The 27,514-nt window shown below is 56.4% G+C and overlaps 1 protein-coding gene across 1 annotated transcript; it reads right to left on the reverse strand.

The window, feature by feature from the left end:
• Window positions 1-11,424: 11,424 nt before the first annotated feature.
• On the reverse strand, window positions 11,425-27,118 carry LOC140680363 (sacsin-like). The gene is given in 11 exon segments (XM_072917047.1): window positions 11,425-18,396; window positions 18,398-20,373; window positions 20,376-21,725; window positions 22,214-22,302; window positions 22,557-22,872; window positions 22,875-23,760; window positions 23,763-23,893; window positions 24,278-24,424; window positions 24,681-24,783; window positions 24,964-25,051; window positions 26,996-27,118. Coding segments are annotated over 11 exon segments (11,829 nt in total). The 5' UTR covers window positions 27,019-27,118; the 3' UTR covers window positions 11,425-11,676.
• Between the last annotated feature and the right edge of the window lie 396 nt (window positions 27,119-27,514).

Genomic DNA, 27,514 nt, shown 5'->3' on the forward strand with positions numbered 1-27,514 from the left:
GCAGGTGAGTGAAACAGCAGTGGCACTGCAGCCGTGCAGGGAGGGGTCTGTGGCCTTCTTGCTTTTCCATGGCAGAGCAGCAGCTGATGGGGTGATCCCTGGGGCTGTCTCAGGCTCTGGGGGCTCCGTGGCAGCTGCTCTTCAGGACGCCCAAAGCTCTGCTGAATCTCAGCTGCTGCTCTGGACAGCTGGGCTAGTCCTCTGGGTTGTTGGCCAGCAAGCATCAGCAAGGATTCCTGCTGGCCTCTCCTTGCTAGCCTTGGTGTGGGAGGTGCTTTTTCAGGTGCCCTTGGTGGTGGGCCACTTGGAGACTGCAACAAGTTGTCCATATCCAGTGTGAATCTGGTGCTCTCAGGACAGGGAGAAATGGAAAGTTGTCCTTTGCCTTTGCTCACAGCCTGTGCTGTGGCTGACAGTAACAAGCTGTGGCTGTAGCCTCTGACTGCTTTGTTCTGTTTGACTGGAGGTGGGAGAGTTGACATCTCAGCTGGCAGCCTCCCGAGAGTCCCAGGAAATGACTGTCCAGAGAGCCCAGCAAGATGTGAGGGAGGCCCAGGAAGAGTCCAGGCAGAAGCAGTTGGAGGTTGAGCACACCCAGAAGATGCTGGAGGAGGATAAACAACAGAACAAGGAGCTGCAAGTGCATCTGCAGAACTTGGAGAGGAAATGGAGTGGATGGGAAGAAGTGGCTCAGCACAATTCAGAATTGCAGGCTTCTGTGCATACTCTAGAGAAGGAAAAAGCCAGGTAAATGAAAGCCTGTGGGACTCTGCATTGTGGTGAATGGATTCCCTCTTTGCCATCCTTGCACCTGCCAGGGCCTAGGGCAGCATTTCTTAAGTGGCAGATTCTGAACTCTGGGTGCAGACACTTCTCATGGTCTGGATGTTGTCTTTCATTTTCTTTTCTTTTAAGCCTTCAGCTAGAGTTTTTCTGCAAACAAAGTCTTTTGGGGTAGTCCTTTGCCTCTAGGGGGTATTGTGTTGTTAGGTGGGTGTGTTGAAGCTGCCCGAGCTGCATTGTAAGGAGCTGGATCCATCCATCAGCCCCACCTTGGGTCTTGTACCTTGAAGCCTTTGGGATGTGGATCAGCCTGGCTTCTGATGCTCTTTCTGGGCAGAACCATCTTAAGGCCCTGCTTGCTGATCTAGGCCAGATTGCCCTCAGAGGCAGCCCAGAAACAAGAATGGCTCTGTGGCATCGTTCCTCATAAAATGTGTCCTGGGGCCTGGAGGGGGTCAAGCAGGCTCCCTGCCACCCTGCACAGTCACAGGCATTACTGACTGTGCAAAGAATGCAGAAACAGGACCAGGGGATGGGGGACTCCTCCAGCTGATCGAGTCCTGCCAGTCTTCAGTGCCACAGGATTCTTCTTCCAAACCAAAGACAAAGGAGAGGCAGGGCACTCCTGCTTGCCTGGAGCCTTCTGCATCTGCCATCAGGTTTTGCTCCAAGCCTTGGCTGCCACTTGGGCCTCTGTTTCTCCAGCTGAAAGTAGGATGGGTGCTGGTAAACCTTAGGGAACTCGCCAGAGATCCCCTGGCTGTAGGCTGCTGCTCCTCCTACCGGGACGTAGAAGACTGGGGAAGGAAATGTCTCTTCCATGTTGACCAAACCTCCCTGCCTTGGAGCCTGGTTAGTCAGAAGAAAATTGTTCCTCTCCTCTAAAGTCTTCATTGCAAGACTTCATTAGCTTTGTATTCACATTCCCATCTCAAAAAGAAGGTAGGGCATGTTGGCAGGACTCCCTGTTCTTTCAGGAGCAAAAGCAGAGTCGGCACATGTTGGGCTGTGACTGCAGGGGGAACAAACAGCCAAGTTGTTTAGACAAACCTCATCAGACAGAGGAGTTTTTCCCTGAGGTGCTGCAAGTCCTAAGAGCTTATAGAATGTGATATCATATAGTAATGAGTTGCTTGCTTCCCTTCTAGGCTGCTTGTGTCTCTGGAGGAGAAGAACCAGTGCTTCCGAAAACTGGAAGAACAGAACCTGGTGCTGAAAAATCGTGTGTCTCGGGTTTTTTCTGCTCTTAAGCAGGCAGAGCAGCTCTGTTCTGAGCATAGGAGGCAAATGCAAGAGCTCAACACCCAGGTAAGCTGTGCAGTGGCATCCACTTCTCCAGGGACACACAGCAGCACCTTTGGCTTGGAGGCCCCAACCTCTTTCCCCTCCCGGCAGCATCCACAGCTGCCGTGTTCTGCCCGGGGCTGCTGCAGCACCCTGAGGCCCAGGCTGGATCTGGTGTCTGCTACCGAAGTTTTGCACCGTTCTCTCCCGGCTCCCAGCAGGAAATCTGGGAGAGGAAGCAGCAGCAGCATCCTCTGGAGCTTCTCCGTCCCTCTGTTAGCAGTGTTGTCCCAGACAGAGTTGGTGCCTGTGCCAGCACTGAGCAATGTGGGGACACAGAGGTGGCTGTGGCAGGCTGGGCAGGGCACTTCCAGCGCAGCCATCTCAGCTGCTGTTCAGAGCTGCAGCCTCAAGGATGCCCATTGCCTCCCTCTCCCTCTTTTCTCTACATTTGTCTCCATTGGAACCCTTGCTTCTGTGCCTTCTGGTTTTGGCATGGTTTTTGCCCGAAATAATTTCTCCTTTGTTCCTCTCCCTGCGGCCCGCTCTGTGGCCTCAGGAGCAGCCCTGTCCCTGAGGCTCTGTGCATCCTTCTTCCAGATGCAGGCCATGCTGCTGGCAGAGATAGAGAAGACAGCTCGCCAGGCAACTGAAGAGAAGCAGCTGATGGAAACTGAGGTGTCTGAGCTGCGTGTGAGGCTCCAGAGCTCTGAGGAAAGAGCAGAGGCCATGGCCACACAGTGTAAGGCCATGGAGCTGGGGCTGAGGAAGACACAGGCTCAGTGAAAGCTTTTTTCTTGAGAAGGATGCTGTGGCTTGCAGAGCCATCTGGCTGTGCTAGGGCTGATCCTGGGCTGGAGCCTTTCAGTTGCCGTGTACCTGTTAAGGAGCTGCAGCTGGATGCCTCAGCTTGATTCCCCCAAATTCCAGGCCCTGCCAGAGCCTCCAGGCCATTGGCCTCTCTGAGCAGGGCTGCACAGGCATCCCCTCTCCTTTGTCCCTCTTGGATTGCTCCCTCTGCACAAGACCAAGAGCAAACACTCTTTCCTAGCCCTCTGAACCTTGCCCCTTTCATTCCTGCTTTTTTCTCTGCCTGGAAGTTTCCTTCATTTCTGTCAGCTTTGGAGCCCTTGTGTGCTCAGGGCCTGGCAAACACCGGCAGGCAGAGAAGACAGTGCTGTTGTCTCTGCAGGATGCACATCAGTGTGTCTTTGCTTTGCTTGTCCCCTTCTCCTTCTCCTTCCCTTCCCTGCTGCAGATTGGTGGAAGACACAACTCAAGCGCATTTCTCGAGAAAATGCCCTGGAGAAAGAGGCCACTGAAAGACAGGAAGAGGCTGTGACTCTTCGTCAGGAGGTGGCATCTGTAAAGAGGAAATTGGAGAACCTGGAGAAGGAAAGGAAGGATGTGCTGGTAAGATTGGCAGATGCCACAGAGGGCCAATTCCTAGCTATGTTTGGACCTTGTGGTGATAGTTCTAAGGAGCAGACTTTTTCAGTTAAACTTTTCTAACTGCATTCTTCTGAATAAGGAGGAGATGTTGTAGTCATGCCAAAGGCAGTTAATGCTGAAGCTGCTGATTTTCCTCCATGCTGGGCTTCTGTTCCCTAGAAGCTTTAGTTCTCAATCTCCACACTCTCTCTATGGCCATTGCATGGTTTGGGGAATTCCTTGTGTCCAAACCCATGTTCATATTTCTAAATATCTGAAAGGGAAGGTGAGAAGACCAAGACTGCTGTTAATAGAAAGGTGTTTGGCCTTGGCCATCTGAGAGCAGCCAGTGGGGAGAGAAGAGAGGAAAGCCGAGTGCTGATCCACACCAGGACGTGTGCCTGCAAGGGGAGAACTCGTCCTGAGTGGCAGCAGAGAATGACAGACTGATCTGGCCATTGCTGCTCCAAGAGAGGGCAGTGGGGCTCTCGGGGATGGGGCCATGGAAACTCTACACAGGAGAGGTGGAACAGCACTCCTGGCAGCCCAGCCCCAGGGAAGGAAATGCTGGGGGTGTTTGCTCTTGCCTTCCTCCCTGATGGAGAGCATGTCCTCGTGGCACTGCCTAAATCCTGCTTAGCATGGACTTGAAATCGTGGCTGCAGTTCTGGCAGCTCCTGCCCAAAGGAGCGCTGGAGTGGAGCTGCAAGAGGTCGGGGAAGGGTGGAAAGGAAGCTGGGACAGGCTGAGCGAGCTGGGCAAGAGCAGCATCAAGGGGGGAAGCAGCAAAGGTCTGCAGCATGCCGAGGGGCAGAGAGAGAGGGGCAGCCTGTGCCTGCCCCTGCAGCAGGGGTCCAGATCTGGTCTGAAAAGCAAACCGAGAGAGAGAGTGAGTGACCCTTTTTCTCCCTGTTTTGGCAGCATGAACGGGAATTGAACCAGCAGCAAATGAGAGATGTGAAAAGGAAGAATGAAATGCGTGCACCTGAGAGGCCTAATCACCAGGAAAGAACTCAACAATTGGACTTTGAAAAGGAAATAAAGCAGGAAAAGTTGGGGCATGGGACTGCTGCTTTGAAGAAAGGAAGAGGGAGTGCCCTGAGTGCTGCACTGAGCAAGTGTAAAATTGCCAAAGTGTGTTTGCAGAAAGGCTTGGTCTTCCTGAAGGGAGAGTCTGGTATCCAGGGAGGCACTGGCATTGATCTTCAGTCCACTCCAGAGTCCCTGAGCTATTCCAGTGCCTCTTCCCATGAAGAGGTGGGTCTCTATCCCTGTCAGTCCAGGGCTGCGTGGGTAAAGCAGCCCGGGCTGCAGCAGGCAGCCTTGTCTGTCTGCCTGGCTCCAGCCAGAGACCACTGACTGCCAGATTGTTTCCTGGCTCGCCCAGAATGACTGATCCAGCTCTGGAGCTTGCTGTTCAAATCAGCTCCAGGCCATAAGCTGGGCATGGGGAGCTGCTTCTCCTGTGCCCACACAAGGGGAGGAAACACATTGGGGTTTGGATTTGGTGTGGGACGAAATGGTGCAGTTGAGCAGAGTGATGGACTAAACCCAGCTGAGTTTTGTGCTGAGAGGGCTGAAGAGCAACTGCCCTGCTGGTGCTTTGAGGATGCTTCCCGAGATGGAGATTTCTGAGGGACAGCTTCTGTGGTGTTTGAAGTATGGGCATCATCTCCTCTCTGCATACCCAGCAGGATGCGGAAGCAGAAGTGGAACGACTGATAGGCGGCTCAGGGACCAGCCTGGAACCCGAGCAACCACCTGCATCATTAGAAAAGGAGAAGAGAGAGAGTCCTGAAGTATCCACCGAGGCCAGAAGAAGTGGTGAGCAGGTAAACTGGGCTTTTCCTGCCTCTGCAGAGCCTCAGTTTCCTCTGGAACACAAGCTCCTGGTATCGGGAAAGAAGAGTTGGAGTTTCAAGGCCTCAGCATTGCTGGAAGGCCCCTTCAACCTTGGGCTTTGTTACCCACATTGTGCTCTGCTCCTGACTGGAATGCTCTGAAGTTTGGGAGAGGGAGAGTTTTCTCCCTGACCCTGGGCTGCCTGTGCAGGAGCTTGCTGTTCAAATCAGCTCCAGGCCAAAATCTGGGCTGGGGAGCTGCTTCTCCTGTGCCCACACAAGGATAGGAAACACATTGGGGTTTGGATTTGGTGTGGGACGAAATGGTGCAGTTGAGCAGAGTGATGGACTAAGGGGAGGAAACACGTGGGGGTCTGGATTCTGGGTGCAAAAGAATGGAGCAGGTGAGCAGAGTGATGGACTAAACCCAGCTGAGTTTTGTGCTGAGAGGGCTGAAGAGCAGCTGCCCTGCTGGTGCTTTGAGAACGCTTCCCGAGATGGAGATTTCTGAGGGACAGCTTCTGTGGTGTTTGAAGTATGGGCATCATCTCCTCTCTGCATACCCAGCAGGATGTTGAAGCACAAGTGGAACAGCTGTTCCGTGGCTCAGGGACCAGCCTGGAACCTAAGCAGCTGGCTGCATCAGCAGAGGAGGAGAAGAAAGAGAGTCCCGAATTATCCACCGAGCCCAGAAGAAATGGCAAACAGGTAAAATGGGCTATTGCTGCCTCTGCAGAGCCTCAGGCTCCTCTGGAACTTGGCACGTTAGCCCAGGCATTGCTTTGGAGACCTCTGCTTGTTTCCTTACCTCTCCCTGTCCCTGCTGTGGGCACACCCTTTTGTTTGTTCCCTCTCTTGGGGCAGCCCATGGCTTTCACAAGGGCACCTTCACTCCACTGCCTCCCTCCATGGCCCTGTGTCCCTGCACACACACTGGCCTCTCTTGCACAGCCCCCAGCGAGAGCTTTTTGCCCCCAGTGTTGTCCAGTGCAATTTGGGGTCTCAGAGCAGAGATCTCCTTGCCATGATGCCCAGAGGTCCTTTTGCCCCATGTTTGCTGACAGGTTTCTGTGACCCTCTCTCCCATCCAATGTGCAGGTGGAACCTGAAAGGAGAAGAATCAGAACTTTTAGGAGAGTGTTCCTCCCAGACTACATTACATTTCCTGTCCACAAGTCTGCCCATCAAAATCGGTAGACTTTTAAAATGGAAGAGTCCTCCAGCAGCTCAGGGGAGCAGCAGCCCTCCTGCTGATGCACAGCCTGTGGAGAAAGGGGTCAGTGGCCCAAATGTGTGCTTTGGAAATCAGATTTGGGTTCCTAAATCCCCTCAGAACTCTCTCTAACTGACCTGTGGTGGCTGAGGGATGTACGTGGGAAAGCTTTACCGGCCTTGAACTGGACTTGTTGATCATCTGAGCTCTGTTCTGTCTGGGAGCCTGTTCCTTTCCCCTTGCCCCAGGGCCCAGTGTTGGTGAGGGCTGGAGCTGGAGGCTGTGTCTGCCCCGGGAGCGGGTACCGTGGGGCTGCAGGTGCTCCTGCCAGCCTGGGCTTGTCTGAGCCGGGCCTTGTGCCTCTTTCAGGTGTCCCTCTGCAGGCACAGCTGGCCCAAGACCGACAGGACCACCTGGAGAGCTGTGCAGGCAGCAGGCAGGAGACACGAGCTGCAGAAAGGACCTCCTTGCTTCCTGAATGTCTCAGAGGAGGCAGGCTGCAGCTGGATGCAGGCTTAGATTTAGTCAGTAGTTTATCTTTAAACAATAGCATAGGTGCAATTTAACCTTTACACAACTCTGTTCCATAGGATGTAAGATATATTTATAGAAAAATAAAGAGTTTATTATGATTATGATTAAACTAATAGATCTTTCTCTGGGTTATTTACTACTCAGTACAGGGAACTATAACTTCCAGTATAGTGCATTATCTTTTGAAGCAACATTGCAGCAATTCTAGTCAAGCCAGCAAAACCAATTCTTAACGATTGATGCTACTCACCCAAACCAATGACCACGAGCAAACATTTCTCTCAGCCTCAAGACATGACCTTGAGAGGCATCCTCACTCCAGGGAGGAATCTGCAGAAAGGAGACATGTGACATGAACCACTTTGGTGAGAGCAGGAGAAACCTGCCATGCATGGAGCTTTTTCATTTGTCCTTAGGAAACTGTTTATTCCCAGAGTCCCAGAATCTGGGGCTGGGGGAGGCTGGAGGCACCTCTGCAGGTCACCTTGCCCAGCCCCTGCTCCATCAGGGCCACCCAGAGCCGGCTGCCCAGGACGCGTCCAGGTGGCTTTTGAGTCTCTCCAGGGATGGAGACTCCACCAGCTCCCTGGGCACCTGCACCAGTGCTCAGCCACCCTCCCAGTGCAGAAGTGTCTCCTGAGCTCGGAGGGCCCCTCCTGTGTGTCACCTGGTGCCCGAGGCCCCTGGGGCTGTCCCTGGCTCTGTCCCCTCTGCAGCCTCCCCCCGGGTGTTTATCCCCAGGGATGAGATGCCCTGAGCCTGCTCTGCTCCAGGCTGGGCAGTGCCAGCTCTCTCAGCCTCTCCTCACGGCAGAGATGCTCCAGTCCCTCCATCATCTTCATGGCCCTGAGCTGGACTCTGTCCAGTCTGTCCCTGTCTCCTGTACTGGGCAGCCCAGCTCTGGGCCCAGCACTCCAGGGCTGGCCTCACTGGTGTGGAGCAGAGGGAAAGGATCCCCTCCCTCCACCAGCTGTGTCACAGCTGCCAGTGCAGCCCAGGACGCTGTTCTGCATTGCTGCAGGAGCGCATTGCTGGCCCGTGGGCATCCTGGTGTCCAGCAGGACCCTGCCAAACTTCAGTTTTTCAACTGGGTGGCTCCCAGCAGATACCAGTGCCTGTGCCTGTTCCTTCCCAAGGACACGGCTCAGCACTTGCCATTGAACTGTCACCCTTGTTGAACTGTCCCTCTGGATGGCAGCACTTCTCTCTGGCAGCTCAGCCACTGCTCCCAGTTTGTGGGAGGGCACACCCTGGCCCCACCACCCAGTTTACTAACAAAGGTGTCAGAAAGGACTGGGCTGAGCATTGTCCTCCAGGCTCCACCGCTAGACTTTGTGCCACTGATCACCAGGGTTCCAAGAAGGTAGATTCTGTGCAAGGTGTCTTTGCTTGTATGTACAAATTCAGAAAGAATTGGCAGGATTTGTAACAGGGATTTCTGTTCCATATCTTATGTGGGAAAAAATGTAATGATCCATGCTCGCTCTCACTGGCAGTGGGTAAAGGAAAAGTGGTCCTGTGGTTGGTGACCGTGGATGTCACCTGCACAGGAACTGTGCCAGACTGGTGTGACATACTGTGGGAGGGAGCCCTCTGAGGAAGGTAAAAGCTGGGCTGTAGAGATCATGCAAAGACTATTCTTCAAAGCATAGAAGCCCCCTGTTTTTTGGAGATCAGGAACAATTCCTAGGCAAGGGCTGAAGCTGCAATTCTCTGAGATCCTTTCCCTCCCAGATCAAGTTTTCCATTAATGATGACAGGCCAAATTTGAAACTTGCATAATTCACTCATCTTTCTATGACCTCTGCTAGGAGGGAGGAATTCTTGATCCTGAAAATACTCAAGAATTTGCTGAGGATGAGAAGGTCAAGGGTTGAGGGCATATTTTAAAATAACTTAGCAAAGTGAAAAGCAGAATCCCAACCCTGGGTGATAGGAGATCAAGTGAACCGGAAACTTGGGATCAACCTCATCTCAGAAAGGAGGAATGTGGAAGAAAAAATTGTGGAAGAAGAATCAAGTTATCCAGGAGGAGTGTACAGACATTCCTGTGGAAGCAGTTACGGAGTTAAGAAGAAGCCTGCCCTGCATCATGTGAGCAAGAATGCTGAGGGGGTTTATTCCACCATGATCATACATATCACAAGGTAGTTCCTAGCTCATACATAAACATTACTTCTCATAGAACTATTTTACCCACCTCTGCCTCTTGCTGGAAGTCCTTTTATGGTCTTGGAGGATCATCTCAAGAGATCTCTGGTGGTCATATGCACTGTGAGCCCTCCAAATTGGAAGTGCCCTTGCCTTGAACTTCTCTTAGGGCAGGCACTGTTGTTTCTTGTCACATAACTGTGCCACAAAACCCACTTAGGTGCCTTATAATCTGTTTTTCCTCTGCTTCCAGTTCTGTTCAACATCCCGTGTGTCTACTTTTACATTCCTTTCTCTCATCTGCTAGTTAGTCTTTAAGCTGTATCTTGCAACCAAAACTTGCTGTTTTCCATGTTTTCTGTCACAGTGAGTAGCAGCAATGCATCCTCCTGGCTGGAGCCACCCCCATTTCTATGGTCCCTGAGGCTGACAGACACGCCACGCACTGGTGGCATGTCCAGCCTCAGCTCAGCTCGCATCCCTTGCCCAGACAGGGGAGAGCCACAGGCAGCAGAGGCAGAAGCCATGTGCTCAGGCTGCCCCGCCTTGAAGGCACAAAAGCCTCCACCTTCTACTGGTCAAGGGTCAAGGCACCTGTCAGGGCACCTGAGCCTTCAGCGCTGAGCGATGGCACCCCACTTCTGCAGCCTTGGCCCAGTCAGATGACCCTGTCTCCTGAGGAGCTGCCCTTTGACCTTGGCAGGGACCACTCAATGGACATGATGCCATGGCAGCTTGGTAAGCCCTGGATTTGTCATCACTGTGGTGATGTTTCACCTCAGCATAGAATCCCAGACTGGTTTGAGCTGGAGAGACCTCAAAGCTCATCCTATTCCAGCCCCTGCCATGGGCAGGGACACCTGCCACCAGACCAGGTTGCTCCAAGCCCCCTCCAACCTGGCCTCAGACACTTGCAGGGATGGGACAGCCACAGCTGCTCTGGGCAACATGTGCCAGTGTCTTACCATCCCTACAGGCAAGAGTGTGGAGTTGTGTTTTTAGCTTCCACTATATGTATGTTCAAAATGGTTTAGCCCTCTGTACCCTCCTGTGCCCTTTTGGTTCATCCCAGGTTTTCCCATCAGTACCTGTGTGTCCCATCAATCCCAAAAACCCTGATCCATGCCCCTGCCCCCTCCTGGGTGACTTGTCCACCCTTCCCCTTGGTCTGGAGGCTTCTGCCAGGGTCACTGAGTGACTGGACAATGGCCTGGGGTCCCTCCCCTCCTCCCTTCTAAGTGGATACCCTGGTTGTCCTTCCCTCGGAGGGCCACACCCATGTCTTCTCCCAAATGGCTGATCGGCTTTCCCCGCCCTCCCTATATCAGGGCCTGTTCGAGGCTCAGAGCTCACCCTCTTCTGCTGGATCCCTTCGAGTGCAGTTGGGCTCCGGGGCTCTCCTCGGAGTCACAATAAATCTTGGACCTATCCCCAGAAGAGTGTCACCTCCTTCCTTGCCGGTGGGATCAGCAATATCCTTGGACCCACGAAGGCACGCTCTAAAGCCCTGCTGGGTTCAGCAGAGAGTGCCTCTCGCTGCTCTATCGCCCCGTGGAGAGCTAGCCAGGGCTGGCAAGAGATCTGCTCTTACGAAGTGGGGACAGGACATGGCAGTTTGGTGCCCAACATGGGACCAGAAAGACATTCTGACCCCACGGCAGAAGAATCCTGAGGTCCTTGGACTTTATCTTCACTGGCTGTCAAGCTACGTCCGGTGGGAGTAGGCTCCGTTTTAGGAGCAGCGCTCCCGGGGGACAGGTCTGGCAATTCCTGCACGCACCGCAGGAATCGGACTTCCATCGGCATTCCACCGCCCGAGTGGAATAAAGCTGAGTCTGGGAAGAAGGGAGGGTAGGGGGAGGTGGTTTTAGGATTATTCTTATTTCTCATTTTCCTACTCTGTTTAATTGGTTCTAAAAGAAATTCATTTCCCCAAGGTGAGTCTGTTCTCACTGTGGCAGTAATTGGTGAGTGATCTCCCTGACCCGTGGGATTTTTATCACGTTTTCTTCTCCTTTTCAGTCAACGAGGGGACGTAATGGAGTGGCTCGGTGAGCCCCTGGCTAGCCAAAATTGACCAAACACAGTTCTCCAAACTCCCTCATCACCCCCTCCACCTTCTCCACACCTATTGCCCATGACTTCTTCATGTCCCTGACTCCACTGTCAGTGAAAGGTCTTCCAGCATTGCAGCATTTATTTTGCACTTTATTTACTGCACACTCAAGACACGCCAATGGCACAGGCAACTCTGCGATGTCCAGTGGTCTGGGCCCTGCTCTGCCACCAAAACTCCCCTGCCAGGGCTGGACAGTCTGGAATGGCCTGTGGCAGGTTTGTGGCAAGTCCACGGCGAGTCCACAGCAGGTCCATGGTGGGTCTCTGATGGGCGCCTGATGGTCCTTTGGCCCAGGTGCCGTGCGCCGTGGTAGGGACCTGTCACTTTCTGCCCACATGGTCCCTCAGTGTTACTAGCACTTTTTGTGCCCGCTTCAGGACCTCCTCCTCATCCACGCTGGGGAAGGCCTCACTGGGGGTCACGGGAAAGGGATGGTAACTCGGGTACTGTGTGGCCTTGCCGTCCGTACCACAGTCACACAGCCACTGCACGTCCAGGACAAGGCCCCTCAGCTCCGGCTCCTCCGCCTCCAGCCTTTGGGCCATACCCATCAGCCCTCTATGGCCCGCAAAAGCTTCACCACGGCAAAGCACAGCCGCCACCAGTGCCTTCTCCAGGGCCTGGTGCACTTTGAAGAGCACCCAGTTGGGGCAGCAGTGCCGGATGTCATTGCGGGCTGCCTGCAGGTCACTCGTGGCCTGACACAGCCAACGCAGGGCCTCGGGGACGGATGGAGTCAGGGCCATGAGCTCCTGGCTGCTCAGCCAGGAGCCACAGCCTCCCTGTCTGTGGTGCTGGGCAGCACTGCCAGGTTTGTATGGGACCCACCCCTTTGGCCCCCTGACATCATGCAGAGGCCTCAAGGTTGGCAGGCTGGGATCCTTCCATGGATCAGCTTCAGCCTCCTCCTGCAGCCTTTTCTCTGGCTCTGGTGCAGCATGCACCAGTGCCACACTGTTCTCCTCCAGAACCAAGGCCACGTCCTGTGGCTCCTGGCAGACCAGCATTTCACGCAGCACGGACAAAGCGCGTGCCTCCAGCTGCCCACCCAGGATGTTATTGATCTCCTGTGCCAGTGTCTCCACGACCCTCAGTTGCTGCCGGTTCAGCACCATGTCTACATGCTGGATGGAGAGGAGCCGCTGAGCACCACCAGACAGGCACGCATGAATAACTTGTGACTGGGAGCTGCCCTCCACCTTTGCCCCGCTGTGCACCAGCACAGTGCAGATGTCCTTGCAGCACTGCACTTTCACCTGCTCCACTGCAAAGCCACCATCCCCCTCCATTCCCATCATTGCCTTGGGGGTCTGCCAATGCAGCAGGGACTCCAGCCCCAGCCTAAACCACGGGGATACCAGCAGCGTCCGGAGACGCCTCTGCGCAGCGCACTGAGAGCCGTAACGACATGGCTGAGGACTACCCTCCTCCAGCTGCTTCTCTGTCACCTCTGAGAGCGCCCGTGGCTGCAGGTGTGCTGGCAGCCTTTGCAGCAGCCACCTGACATTACAGCCAGACACTGGCAGTGCAGCCATGAACACAAAGGTCTTCTCTAGGGCCCGAGCGGTCTCTGAGGGCACACAGTCATTGAAGCACAGTCTGTGGGATGGCTCCAGGCAGTCAGCAGTGCTCAGCAGATACAGCTCAGCCACAGCAGAGCAATCGGGGGGCTCCGGTTCCTCCCGCAGCAGCTGGAAGAAATGCCGTGTGGCCACCAGGACTGTCTTCTTCTGGCTACTGGAAAGGCTTCCAGTGCCATGGCTCTCCTGGTAGATTTGGGCCAGGACACGGCTGTAGTGAGTCAGTGTGGGGACCAGGACGACGCCAAGGTGTTGCAGGAGATCTGCAAAGGCAGCCACGTTGGGGTGAGGCGTGAGGAGGTAGGGGTAAAAGTCAGCCTCGTCTGGGAGGGATGTCACCACCTGCCGTGGCCTGGCCATGTCCCATGACTTGGCCAGCACCATGGGCAGCTCAGCCAGGTGCTCTGCGTCCACCTCCTTCAGATGAGTCTGCAGGAAGCTGTACATGCTCTGGAGCACTCTGGCCCGTGTGCTTACCTGCAGTTGTGTCGAGCAGGCTGCCCTGCACACATGCTCCAGGTTGGCCACCACCAGGGCAGTGGGTATCTCTACAAGGACTTCCATGGCCTTCAGGGACCTCTCCTCAAGTTCAAGGGATTCTGGCAGGATGGTGGCTGATGTCCACAGGAGCTCAGCCACATTTTTGCAGTAGGAAACGCTGCCTTTCAGAGCCACGGCCTTAGTGCAGTCTGCAAAAGGAGGGTGGAGGTTCACCAAGTTTGGGGGGATATCCAGTGGAGGCAGGAATTGGATTGAGGCAATTTTCCTCAGGAAACACACTGACTCAGGAGTTTCCAACAAGACTGCAAGTTGCTTGAGCATCTCCTGCTGTCGCTCCAGCAGTTCTGCAGCATGGCATGTAGCCTGAGTGGCTTCACGCTCTATCTCCTCAGCCAGTGCCACAAAGTCCTCTACAGAGAGGCTGGTGCGGACACCTGCCTTAAGGAAGAAATCCACAATTTCTTTGCAGTTCGAAGGTAGCTTATTAAAGAAAGACTTAGGCACAAAGCGGTTTTGGAGCCGCAGGGTGTGGAAGGAGGGCATGTCATGGTAGAAGTAGGAGGCCAGGCGCAGTGTTCTGTGGGCATCTGGTATAAAGGCCACCTTCTGAAAAGCTGCCACAATAGCGTCCATGCTCTGAGTGGAACACTTGGGTTGCAGGACAAAGAACAAGCATACAGCTTCCAGGAGGTCTTGCTGTGTGAGCTGGGGCAGCCGGGGAAGTACCACAGTCAGGAAGAGCTCCTGATCATCGGTGAACTCCCACTTCAAACGCTTGGCCAGCCATTGGTGGTGCGGGCTTGGTGTGAGAAGCAGCATGTCTTTGTCCAAGTCGTACAGGGTTTGGGCACTCGAGGGCACTGGCGGGAACTGTCTGCAGAGTAACAGCACCTTGCGGTAGGGAGCCACAGCTACGTAGCCCCCCCCAAACTTCTGGAAGAGAGGCAGATACTGGAGCTGCTCCAGTGCACGTGAATCCAGCTCTCCCTGCTAGACAAACCTTAGCAGGGCTGACACGTCCTGCTCCCCTAAATCCCCCCAGCACAGATCAGCTCTTGTGTCTGCCAGATGAGCCACTACAGCCCTGGGATCTGTAACCTGCAGTGCCCTTGGCTTCAGGCAACAGTAAGCAAATCTCCAGGGCAGCAGGGACTGCTGGAGCACAGGGATGCCCAGTTTGTGCAGCACCTTTTCCACTTCAGAGTGACACTCAAAAAGAACCTTGGAGAGAGACGATAGTGGCAATAGGTGCTTTGAGTCTGTCTTACTCCCCTGAGTAGGCAGCACTGCCATATTCTGGAGATGATTCACGAATGACTCCATGTCCACCTCTGAGGTCCTGGAGGGAACCATCCTGTCAAAGAAGGTCCACAGCTCCTTGAGCCAGTTTTCCCCCTCTCTGGTCCACTCCAGCTGACCCAATGCCTCCTGGATGAGTGGTGTGGCCTCTGGGAGGTCAAGCTCCTTCACAAAGCAAGGTGGGATCCATTCAGGAATACAATTTTGGGCAAAACGGTGGCTGTGCTTGGGGAAGAGGTGGGCAAAGGAGTTCTTGAAGACAGGGTGGTGGATGCTGAAAGCATTCAGAAGACCATCTTCTGTGGCCAGCAAGGGCAGGCCTTCCAGGTCTGCCTTGTCCCCTTCCCTGTGAGTACCTTGGGAGTGCCTGTTCCATCCTGTTAAGTACTGCAGCAGGTAGAAGCAGCTCTCTGGGGTCCTTAGGGGTGTCTCAGCCAGCCTGCAGGGCACAGGCAGAGCCAGGGCCTTGAGGAAGCACCGGAGAGAGGCTGGCCCTAAGACCACAGCATTCACCTGGGCTTCAACGAACTCCTCGCGGATCTGCTGCAGGTGGGTGAATGCTGGAACCAGTTTCATGTTCAGTTGCTGCAGCACTTCCTGGACTTCTGGCTGAGACTTCTCCTTGAGGAAGTATGGCTCTGTTAGCATGTCCGAACCACCTGGAGATGCCCATGTTATTCTCACCGTGTCAGATGACTTCCTGTGGTACACAGGCACCAGGGGCAGGCGTGCATGACTGATGTGCTTGTAGACCTCTCTCACCATGCCCTGGAAGACAGGTAACACTCTTTTTGTAACAGGGAAAAACTGGAGCAAGTGCAAGTCCAGGTGCTGCTGGCAGAGTTTCAGGGACCTGTACTGCAGCTTTTCTGGCTCCAGGGCTTTCCACTGCCTGGTGAGAAAGTAACAGTAGAGTGGAGCCACCAAGCGCCGGAGCAAGAAGTCATTCCAGGTTGCCTCTGTGCCGCCTTTGTCCCAGTGGAGACTGCACCTGGCCGCATCCACAGAGAAGTTAGCATTGATGTGCACAGGCAGCCCAGTGATCAAGGGCAGTGGGAGGGTGCAGAAGGCTCTGCCTGTGACCCGGTTCAGAGGCTCCAGGCGGGCAGCCACAGCCCCATAGGGCAGCCATTTAAGCACCGGAGACTCCTCAGCCCCACCTTGCACCCCAATTTGGGCGACCACCCTCCACAAACTTGTGGTCTTAGCCATGCTATTTTTGACTTTCATGGTATAGGAGAAAGAGGTGGGGCTGTTCCCATCCACAGCTTTGCTTAATCTTGCTTGAAAATCCTGTCTCAACTTTGCATCTTCCTCCGTGACCTTCGTGCTCACCTGCAGCTTCTGCACCAACTCTTTCCCAGCTGGGGGGATCTCAGAGAAGATGATGGTGTTGACATGCCGGAGGAAGAGCACCAAGTCCTCACCTTCCTTAGCCAGTGTTTCTTCCATGTCCTTGAGGTCTTGGTCTCGCACAACCATGTCAGACACCCTGGACTTGGCAGCCTCAGCTGCAGTGCGGAGCGGCAGCCGGAAAAGGACGCCCTGTTTCAGGTTGAAGAAGGATGGTAGGAAGGTGTCATAAATGTCTGGAAAATTTTTCTTGAAGTCAGTGTCAAGAGCAAACATGCTACCAGGCTTCGCAGTTGTGGCTGTGGGCATGTAGTAGAGATGGGGATCAGAGACACACAGGGTACTGTCTGCAGTCAGGAAGGCTGGGCAGTCAGTAAAGTGGTAGACAGTGTTGAAGCCAAGGCCATATTTGCCTGTGACATCCTGCCGGCCTTGCTTGCCACCCACCCCCAGACGCTGAATGCCTTCAATGTCATGCTCCTGGAAGGGGCGGTCGTTGTAGATGCAGAGGGCAGGGCCCTGCAGGATGTTCCATTTCTCACTAAAAGTGGCCTTTGCTGGGTGCTGCCGGCGGTCCCACACAAAGTGCACAAGCCCCGCACCAGCATCATCCGCATTCTGGAGCACCTCCTTGACCATATCAGGAGCGGACTCAGAGTACTCCTTCAAGATGTTCTTCAGTCGTGTTGGCAAATCTTCGTGGGCACCAAATGGCTGTGCCCAGAGGCTCAGGTGATCAGTGATGAGTTCACTCCTCTCCAGTGCTCGGTGGCGTATGGTGGCCACCCCACAGCGCAGGGCTGCATCTCGGGACAGCTGTTTATGGCACAGCAGGACATCTCTGTCCAACGGCATCCATGGTGCATCATTGAAGTAGAGCTTGTCCCATGGGTGCAAAATGCCCTCCTCATCAGGCAGAAAGAGTTGCTGGGTGTGGCAGGCATCTGGCTGGGTGCCATCTTCCATCAAGCCACAAGACACCAGCCGCAGGGCCAGATCCAGCTCCGTGGCCGGCAGTGGCTTTCCAGCATGTGTCTTTGCCAGGGTGCAGAGCACTTGGGCATAATCATTCCAGGTGAATGTGTGGCGCAGCCCCACACACTCCCAGAGCTCTCTGTAGGGCTTGTACTGCTCTTGGAGCTGATAAAGGTATGGGGCAGCCTCAAATGACAGTTTCTCAGCCACAGCTGTGACCGGCACAAAGTGGGAGCCCATCAAGATGAAGGGCTCCCCGGAGTCCACTGCAGAAGCTACCTCATCCCGGCTGGAGTGCTGTTTCTGGAGCATCATGTTCAGGTGCTTGTAGCAGCAGTTGGTGCTGTACTGCAGGGTCTCCAAAGGGAGAGTGTTGGAGAAATGTCTGAGTGCCCGCAGCTGCTCAAGGACCTGAGCTGATGATATCTGCCGGTCCAGCCCCAAGAAGGATGCTACCTCCTCGGAGAGGCTGAAGTTTTTCCCCAGCATTTTAGGAGCCAAGATAGGCTTGGTGAGTCCCACTAGTGGGTCATGGAGGTGATGGTAGAGCTGGGCAGCTGGCAGCAGCACAAGCTTGCCATTGCGTAGTACAGCAGGGAGGAAGGGCACAGTTGGGAAAGTGGCCTGCAGGGTGTCGTTTGTTCTCTTCTTCACTGCATCCTGAAGTAACTCGAGGATGCAGGCAGCCCTCTGGCAGCCCTGGGCACCATTCTTGGTCCAGAGAAGCTGCACAGTCTTTGCCCTCTCCAGCAGCTCTGGCAGGGCTACGGTGTTCTTCACCATGCCCAGCCTCTCCAGTTGGCTTAGTCTTTCCAGGAAGGCATGCCCAGTGGGGAAGCGCCCATCCTCAGGGCTGTATAAAGGGGCAGCGCGACCTCTGGGATGCACCAGGTGATAGATGAACTGCAGGTGGCCATGAGGGGTGGCAGAGATGCAGGGCACTGTCTGCGGCACTTTGTCCACATCCTCATGAGACATATCCAGCGCATGGAGCAGCAGCAGGTTCCGGTCAACGTCAGGGAGATTTTCCAAGTTGGGAAGCACAAGCTCACAGAGAAAGCGCTTCCAGTCATAGGTTCCAGCATCCAGCGCCTTCCCGAGGCCCTCCTGCACCTTCCCAGGCAAGGCCACAGCCAAGAGGGGATGGGGCACGGTGATGGCAAAGACTCGCTGCGCCACAGTACCCAGCTTAGGGTGTCTCTCTACAGTCTGGTGCAGGAAGCGGGCGTCCTGCAGTGAGCACCAGGAATGGCCATCAGAAAAGAGCCTTGGGCCACTCCTGGCTGCCACAGCCTGGTAGAAACCAGTCACAGCCTCTGTAAAGGGGTAACGGGGCAGTGCTAATGTCTGGCCAGAAGACATGATACTCATAGTTCTTCAACTCACCTGCCTCGTGCATGGCACGGAGATGGTCCAGTGCCCGCAGCCAGGCCGCCGGCACGGCATTGTGGAGCAGCACTCGGTTCCACTTGCCCCGCTCTGCCGTGTCCCACAGCCCTTTGCGATTTGAGAGGATGCTGAAGGCCCCGTGCACGTGGATTGGCAGCCCTGAGATGACCGGCATGGGAAGGTGGCAGAAAACTTGCCCCTTCTCAGCATCCAGACGTGGCACCCACTTGCCATCTTTGGCAGGGGCAAGAAGAAGGGCCACACCAGCCATGGGAAGTGGAGGATGGAGTCCTGCCTGTGTGTTCTGGTGAAACAGTTCCAGCAACTCCCCATCACCCTGACACACCAAAACCAGGTAGTGCCACACTGTCCTGGATTCCTCCTCACAGGCTGAGAGCTGCTCAATGGCTGCCCAACTTGGGGGATCCCCAGGGGACCCCAAGCCTCGGATCTCCTTTCGCTGCAGCATGGCCAGAGGCATGGTATCCTCTGTAGAAGTGGCCGTGTCTGGCAGCATCTCCAGAGACAGCTCCCTCACGTTCTTCAGGAAGAGCAGCAGGAGCCTGTTAGAGCCAAGGAAAGCAGTCCCAAGGGACTGGATGCGCTCTGCACCAAAGGCCTCAGAGCAAATCTGCGATGTCACAGCTTCCTCTTCAGTGCGAAAAGGCAAGCGGAAAAGGCTCCCTGGAAAGGGTCCTGGCTCAGGCAGGCAGCAACCAAAGATACCGTTGTAGGGCTGGAACTGCTCAGCAAAGACACGGAGGATGCGTGGCCGGCTAGAGAAGTCCAGGCGGATGCCAGGGGAGCCGGCCCTGGGGATGTGCTTGCTCAGATGGGTGCCATTGGGATCAAAGATGAGCAGTGTCTCCCCGCTCAGCACTGCTGGCACATCCGTGACACGGTAGACAGAGCTGAAGCCCAGACCAAAGCGCCCGATCCGGCCTGCCTGGCCCTCCTTTGTGGCAGCCCCAATCCGGGTGATGTTCTGGAAGTCATCCTCTGAGAACAGGGCATTGTTGTAGGCCCAGAGGGCTGGGCCATGGCAGGCAGCCATGCCTGGGTCTAGCAGCCCAGAGGTGGCCGTTCTGTGGCTCCGCAGGTCCAGGAGGAAGCGGCACACAGTAGCGCTGGCATCCTCTGCGTTCTGGACCATCTCCGTGAAGAGATCGCCCTCCTCGCCATACTCCCGGAGGATGTTGCGGAGGCGTAGAGTGATGGGCTCTGAGGGGCCACAGGCTGTGAATGGCTCCGGGCCCAGCACCCGTGTACTGAGACACTCCGTGCCCAGGAACATGGCTGTGCTGGAAGGCACTGCCTCGTGCACCACCTCTGCAACATCCTCCTCTTCCTCCAGCTCCATGTCCAGGTACACGGCAGAGGCAGCTGGGCGGAGGGCAAAGCCCGAGCCCTGCGGGATCCTCACAGGAACTGGCACAGTGCCCTTGCCCTGGTGGCCCCGTCCCTTCAGCCACTCCAGGACTGCTACAACCACCTGCAACTCTGTGGCAGTGCCTGCTCTGGAGCTGCGCCTGTCTATGTCCTGCCCCAGGGAGCGCAGGGCCGACACCGCCCTCTCCTCACTCACCCCGTCAGCCACCCCCCAAGCCCTGAAGAGGCAGCTGTAGGGCAGGAAGTCAGGGGGCACCCGGGGCACCAGCAGCCCCAGCTCCAACTTCTCAGGATAGCCCAGTACAGCATCACGTGGCAGGACAAGCCCACACTCAGTCCACACAACAGCACCATCTGGGGCAGTCCCAAAGGCCTTCAGGTTTTCCTGCATGTGCCACTAGATGGGCTGGAGAGCGGGACCCACCTCATCCATGTCCCCACGCCCCGCCAGCTTTCTCAGCTGCTCCCACACTCTCTCCAGTGGTGGGGTCTGGCTCAGCCCCAGCTTCTTCTCTGCCTCAGGCACAAAGCATCAGTCAGGGGCATGGCAAGCCCCACCAGGGATTGGTACTGCATGGATCGCAGCTCCTTGGGGGGCAGGAAGGGCTGCCCAGGCTCTCCTGTGCACTTGGAGTGAGGTACCCATGGCAGGGCCTGGAGCTGCCTGAGCTCTGCAGCGCTGAAGCCATCCAGTGCCTTGGGCTGGTTGCAGACTGTGATCAGTGCTTCAGCCCTGTCCAAAGCTGCCGTGCCGCCCTGACTGACTTTTGCTGCAGCTGCCAGGATGTCTGAGGGCAGCAGGCACCCCTGACCGTGCCGCAAGCCCACGGCCCTCAAGGCACGGAGGACAGATGGATTGTGGAAGGCAGCAGGAGGAAAGCGCTCGGGTGCCAGCAGGGCCTGCAAGGTGCTGTCACAGGGGTCGTAGAGGTCTTGTGGGTATGCGAGGCCATCAGGGGTCTCCAGGAAGGCCAGCTTGCTGCAGGCCTGCTGGAGCGGGGGGCTCTGTGCAAAAACAGTGTCTCCGTGCTGCAGTACCCAGAGCAGGAGAGCCTGTGTCTCAGCCACTCTCCCCGCATATGCGCCTTGGGCCACGGCTCTGATGGCCTTCAGCATCACACAGGCTGCACTGATGAGGGGCCTCTGGAGCCTCCCGAGTAGCCGCCGGTCAACTTCATCCCGGCACCGCAACACGGCCTCCGGCAGCACCACATCTTGGGGCAGCTCCAGCTCTGGCTCCAGCACCGGGGTGGCAGCGGCTGGCACCAGCCCCGTGGGTTGTGGGGTGGCCAAGCAGGGCAGTGGCAGAAAGAGGGGCAGAGCAGCCAGAGTGCCCATGTCCTGCTTGCTCAGGGATGGGACGTCTGCCAGATAGAGACGGAGGACGACCACATCTGCATCAGGAAGCGAAGCCATGCGGGAGGCCAGTGCTGCAGGCCCCTGCCTGCCCAGGGCCCGCAGGGCATTGAGGGGGGATGGAGGCAGGACACAGCGGGACAGGGAGCGGTGCCACATGCTTGGTGGCACCACAGGGCAACCCAGAATCTCCAGCACAGAGGCCACAGCAGGTGGCAGGAGCTGGTCCTCCCATACTTGGAAGATAAGACTGGATTCAGGTATCAGTGGAGCCAGACGGACAGTGGGGGCATCCAGTGAGGACAGAGCTATGAGAGGGAGCCCCTCCAGAGGGCCCAGGTCTTCCACGTGGTGGGACAGAAATTGCCACAGGGCTGGGAACCAGGAGGCTGGGGGCTGGGGGAGCCCTTGGGCTGGGCACCAGGTCACTGGGGTTGAAGACTGGGATGTCCGGGTGGGGGGCAGAGCCAAGCGCAGGGTCTGTACAGTCACGGCTGGATCCAGCAGAAGCAGGTTGGGGAAGAGACCTGTGTACAAGAGGCAGAGGCTGGACTAGAAACCTGTGGGACCTGGGACCTGGCAGGGAGGGGGACACAGGATGTGGGAAAAAGAACTGCAGGGGATGGGTGGCCCCTATGGGGGATGTGGGAGGACCTGGGCTCTGGAGAGATGGTGAATACCCTTAGTAGGAGCACAGAGAACCCAAAAACCCCAGATGGGTGGGGATATAAGGAAGAGATGTGGGAGGTAAAAAGGTGTTAGGGGAACCAGTATTGGGGAGCACAGAGATCTTCAGATGAGGAACACAGTGAGACCCAGGACCCGAGGGAGCACAGAGGGGACAGAGCAATGTGGGAAGAACAGCAAGCACATGCATCTCCAGAGCGACAGGGAAGTACAGGGAGATACTGGGGCTGCAGAGGAACCCAAGGTGTACAAGGTTACCTGGGGATGCTGGGATTTAGGGGGGGCAAGCAGGGGACGTAAAAGTGGTCCAGAGACCCCCATCTCTTACCCTCCTTGGCAATGCCCCGCAGGAGGCTGTCCAAGCCTGGCTCCAGGTCTGAGGGCAGGAAGGACCCGGCCAAGCCAGGCAGGAGCTCCCTGTGGGAACAAACAGATGTCCTGGGGGACCAGAAGGGTAATGGGGAGCAGCTTCCTGGGCACCTGCCTCAGCTCCCACTTGGTGACACTAGGTGAGAGAAGGAGGGCAGTGAGGAGCCCAAATATCCAGGGCCAAATATCCAGGTTTGGCCGTGCCTCCCGTCCCCAATTCAAGAGCAAGAGCTGTGACTGCGGGCAACTGGCTCTGCTGCCCACTCTGCAAGGAACAGAGCTGCCGGGGGCCGTGGGCTCACCTGGGGCAGTCGGATGTGTCCACGTAGACAACGGCTGACGCAGTTCCAAAGGCCACGAAGGTTCCGTCGGCGCGAGGCAGGAGGGGGAGGCCCCAGAGCTCAGCGTGGCAGCCATCCCCGGCCACGTAGCGCAGCAGGCAGAGGCGGCCGGCAGCCGGGAGCTCTGCGGCCCCGTGGCGCCGCAGCACCTCCCGCACGTGTCCCGCCGTGGCCTCCCGCAGACCCTTGGGCATCCCCAGAGTCAGCCCCCTCCACACGTGGGGCGGGACCTCGGCCACCGGCTCCCCGGCTGCCACCAGCAAGGCCTGGATCGCTGCCGTGTGGCAGCATCGCCCGCAGCCTCTGGCAGCAGCACAGCCTCGAGGGCCCGCAGCCGCCCCGCCGCCCCGTCTGCGGCCGGCAGCAGGACGGGGGCAGCCGCCAGCTCCTGGCACACACGGCTCACCAGGCTGTGGATCCGGCCGGAGCTCGGCGTGCGCTCGGGGTCTGGCCACAAGCTGTAGGCATCTGCACCGGGCAGCGCCACGGCCATGGCGGCCAGGTGGCTGTAGACCCAGGGCAGGAGCTCGAGCAGCAGAAGAGCATTCCAGTGGGCATCTTCCTCACCCTCCTCACCTTCCTGGGGCCAGCGGAGATGGCGGCGATCATCAGAGAGGGCAAAGGGAGCACTGGCATGGACGGGCAGCCCTGTGGCCGTCTCATCAGTGGCTGGCAGCGGCAGGAAGCAGCAGAGCCGCCCTTGGCAGGCCCCGTGGAGGGGGTGTGCCAGGCTCACCTCAGGGCTGCACCCCAGCTGTCTGCCCAGAGCCACAACTGGCCCCTCAGTGGCCCTGCCCGTAGCCACCAGCCACTTGCTGCCAGTACCAACCCCATCCCTGTGCAGGGCCACCAGGCACCACGCCACACTCAGCCCCTCACCCCCCGATGGCACTGGGACAGGGAGAGGCTGAGGGGATGCCACAAGTGTTCCCATGAGTGTCTGGACCCCATCAGGGGCCACACGGTGCAGGGCCACGCGGCGGACATGGCGGAGGAAGAGGAGGGCAAGAGGGGCCTCTGTGAGGAAAGTCTGCATGAGGCTGCAGATGCGCTCAGCATTGGAGACCCCTGCAGCAATTTCTGAGGGTTGCCGGCGAAGGGGGAAGCGGAAGAGGGTGCCCTGGGCTGAAGCACCGTGCTGTCCCACAGCTTCCAGCCCAGCCCAGCCCAGAAGGGCTCAAAAAGGCCAGGAAGGTCCTGGGCTTCAGAGACGTCCCAGCGCTTGCCAGCACCAGGCAGCACCTGGCATTCAGGGTCCAGCACGCCCAAGTATGGGGGGCTCAGCACACCTGGTAGGTCTGGAGACAAGGGAACCGTAAGGCCACAGAGATGACATGGACACCACTGCCTTCCCAGATCATCCCAAGCCATCAATGCCCCAGATGCCCACCCAATGGCCCCACGTTTATCCCCACGGTGCCTCCCATCATCCAAAGCTTAATCCCAACTCAGCAGTCCTCCCTCAGTTTGTCCCCCTAGCCCTGCTCTCCACTGCCAGCCAGCCTCCCTCCAGCCTCCTAGTGCTTCAGGTTTCCAGCTTCAGGTTTCCTCACTTTGGACACGGCCCTCCATTTTGCACACCCCCAGTGCCCCCCAGTTCTCCCCAGCACCTGTAGTTTGGTGCCTGCAGTAAAACCCACATCCCCGGTTCAGTCCCAGCTGGGGCTCCCAGTGCCACTCACCGGTGAGGTGGTAGACAGAGGTGAAGCCCAAGCCGAAGCGCCCCACGCTGTGAGGATCCTGCCGCTTGTGTGACACCCCTGGGCGCTGAATCCCTGTCCAGTCCTGGGGCGACATCACGGCATCGTTGTAGGCCAAGAGAGCTGGGCCTGGTGGTCAGCACCATCCATGGATAAGGGGGGAAGTGGGACATGGAGTGGGAATTGTCATTCACACTCAGTGTTCCCACAAGCTCCAGTCCCACAAAACTCCCCTCAGTAACACTGAGTCCTCCCAGTACCCTCAGTGCTCCCAGCACATGCCAGAACCCCTCACCAGTTCCACTTCCCCCAGTCCCTCCCAGCACCAGCCAGTGCCCCCCGAGAGCTTCATCCCGTTTCTCCCGGTGCCCACAGTGCCTCTCACCCTGGGTGCCCTCCAGGCCCCCTCCGGTGATGTTGAATTCCCGCTCATCCCACACAAACACGACCTCCTTAGCGCCAGTATCATCTGCGTTCTGCACCAGCTCCTGGAATTGGAGATCAGTGCCCGGTCACCTGGGCCCTCCAGGCCCTGAGAAGAGCATCAACCCTCTCTCCCAGCTGGGCACCAAGGCCCTGGGCTGGTGCTGGACAGGGACCAGCCCCACTGCCTACAGTAACGCTGCCCTGCTGGGCAGGAGATCCCGGATGGGTGATGTGCATCTGACCTTGAGGATCTGTCCTCCGTCCGGGTACTTCTGCAGGATGCTGGACAGGTAGTCAAGGAAGCTGGGTGCCCGCTGGCAGAAGGTCTCCCTGTAAAGCAGAGAGAGGGAGAGAAGGTGTGGGGGCGGCTCTGTAACCAAGATGCCCATGTTCTCCTTGGATCCCACAGGATGTGCCTCTCCTTGGAAAGGGTCAAGGACCCCATCTCCTTCCAGGACCCACTGAAACAACCACCTCCAAGGATGACAACTACACTTCCCCAAACCCCTATCTCTTCCTGGGATGCTCCAGTACACTGCTTTTGCCTGGGATCGAGTTAATTTTCTTCCCAGAAGTGTGTCCAGGGCTACATTCAGGATTTAGCATGAGAACAGTGTTGGCTGCACACAGATGTTTGGGTTGGAGCCCAGTCAAGACTTTTCAGTGTCCCATGCTCTGCCAGCAAGGGGAGAGCATGGCCAGGAGACCCAACCCAAAGTGGCCAGAGGGATATTCCGGACCACAGAACCTCCTGCCCAGTACAGTACTGGGAGGGGGTTGGCCAGGAGCCACTGATCACTGCTGTGGGATGGGTGAGGCATTGGTTAGTGGGGCATGAGCAACTATTGGGCATTACTGGTTTCTCTTGGGTTTTATTCCATTTCCTCTCATTTTCATTCCTATTAGTAGCAGCAGTGACATCAATCTATTTAGTTTTGTTTCAATCATTAAACTGTTCTTGTGTCGGTTCAGAGGCTTTACCTTTTCGTTTTGATTCTGCCCCACTGGGAACAGCAAGTGGCTTTATGGTGTGAGCTGCGGGCAGGGGTTAAACTGTCCTGAGGGTTTGGGTAACCACAGAGTACCGTGAAGGGAAGGGGAAAGGGAAGGGGAAAGGGAAGGGGAAGACTATGCTGGAAGACTTGTCTCATAGCCTGGCCCTCGCCGGAGAAAAGCCTAAGGTGTAATTAGTGACAGTTCCCACTGGATGGCTCCCGAAGCCCAGCGGGGACGGCAATGCTGAGCACAGCCGGCAGCTTCGATTCAGCTCCAGCCGTTCTCTCGTAGCACAGCTCCGTGTTACCAACCACAACACAATGATAACCTAAGCCCAGAGCCAAGGGAGGATGAACATTCCCACGGGGTTGCACGCACCAGGAAGGGTTTTTATAAAATGCACCTGTGAGTGCACGGGCAGGAACTCCGAGAGCAAACTGTGACCCACAGCTGTTAAATAAATACAAGAGATGCTCACAACAATTTTGTTTTAACACACTCTGCTCAGATCTGTTGTTATCTCAACTCTTTGTGCCCCAGTTGAGAACCAAGAAGGACTGTCGTGGATGAACCCCAGCCAGTAACTCAGTCCCACACAGCTGCATGCTGCTCTGGAGAGATGGGGGAGAGAATCCAGAAATGGTAAAGAATAGTTAAATAACTGAAACAAGACTAAATATATTGACATTACTGCTGCTACTACTATTAATAGTAATGGGAAGGAGAGAGAACAGAATAAAACCTGAGAGAAACCAGCAGTGCTCGGAAGTCGCTCATCACCCACTGACCAATGCCTAGCCTGTTCCCCAGTAGCAATCGGTGGCTCCTGGCCAACCCCCTCCCAGTTTCTGACTGGGCAGGAGGTTCTGTGGTCCAGAATATCCCTCTGGCCGGTTTGACTTGGGTCTCCTGGCCGTGCTCCCCTTGCTGGCAGAGCACGGGACACTGAAAAGTCTTGACTTGGAGTCAGCTCAGCGGGGCCTGAGCGTGTTACAAACGTTGTTCTCACTTTGAATCCCCAACACAGCACTGGAGCAGCTTCTGGGGAGAAAATTATCTCTCTCCCAGTCAAAACCAAGACATCCAGCAGCCCCCAGTGAAAAACCCTCCCTGTGAGCCCTGACCGCTGCAGTCCCCACCTCCCTCAGTCACCCTTCAGTTGTCCCCAGCACCCCTTGAGCCCCCTGCCCCACCCACGGCCCCTGTGACCCCCAGAACACTCCAGCCATGCCCTGTCTCCCCCCACAAACACCCAGAGGTGCCCCCAGACCCACTCACGCCTTCAGCTGCTTGAGGGCCATGGTGGGCAGTGCGGGGGACCCCTGCCCACTCCTGGAGCAGCTGGAGCAGCTGCTGCTGCCCCGTGCCGCTGCCGCCGCTGGCGCTCGGAGCTCCGCTCCGGCCCTGCTCCGCCCGCTGCTCCTGGTCCCGCCTCCCTGACCAAGAGTTTCGATTCCCCGTTGCACACGCTCATTCGGGGAAATGTGCTGTTTTTTTTTTTTTTTTTTTTTTTCTTTTCCCCAAAAATAGCGGCGAGGAGCAAGGAGACATGAAAGGCGGCGGGGAGGACCGAGGACCGGGGCAGGAACTTGCCTATATAAAGCGGGGATATGGGAATGTGGATACCTGGATGGGGTATGGGAATACATGGATATTGGATAATATTTGTTTAGATTTAGAGATGGGGTAACTGAGAGGTGTTTTAAAAACTTTTATTCTATTTTCAGTCTCATGAGAAGGATGAGACAATACAGATGCTATAATTCACACCACCACAATCAGAAGCCAACTATTTCC

This window comes from Taeniopygia guttata, chromosome 20 (genome assembly GCF_048771995.1).
Source record: "Taeniopygia guttata chromosome 20, bTaeGut7.mat, whole genome shotgun sequence".
NCBI lineage: Eukaryota > Metazoa > Chordata > Aves > Passeriformes > Estrildidae > Taeniopygia > Taeniopygia guttata.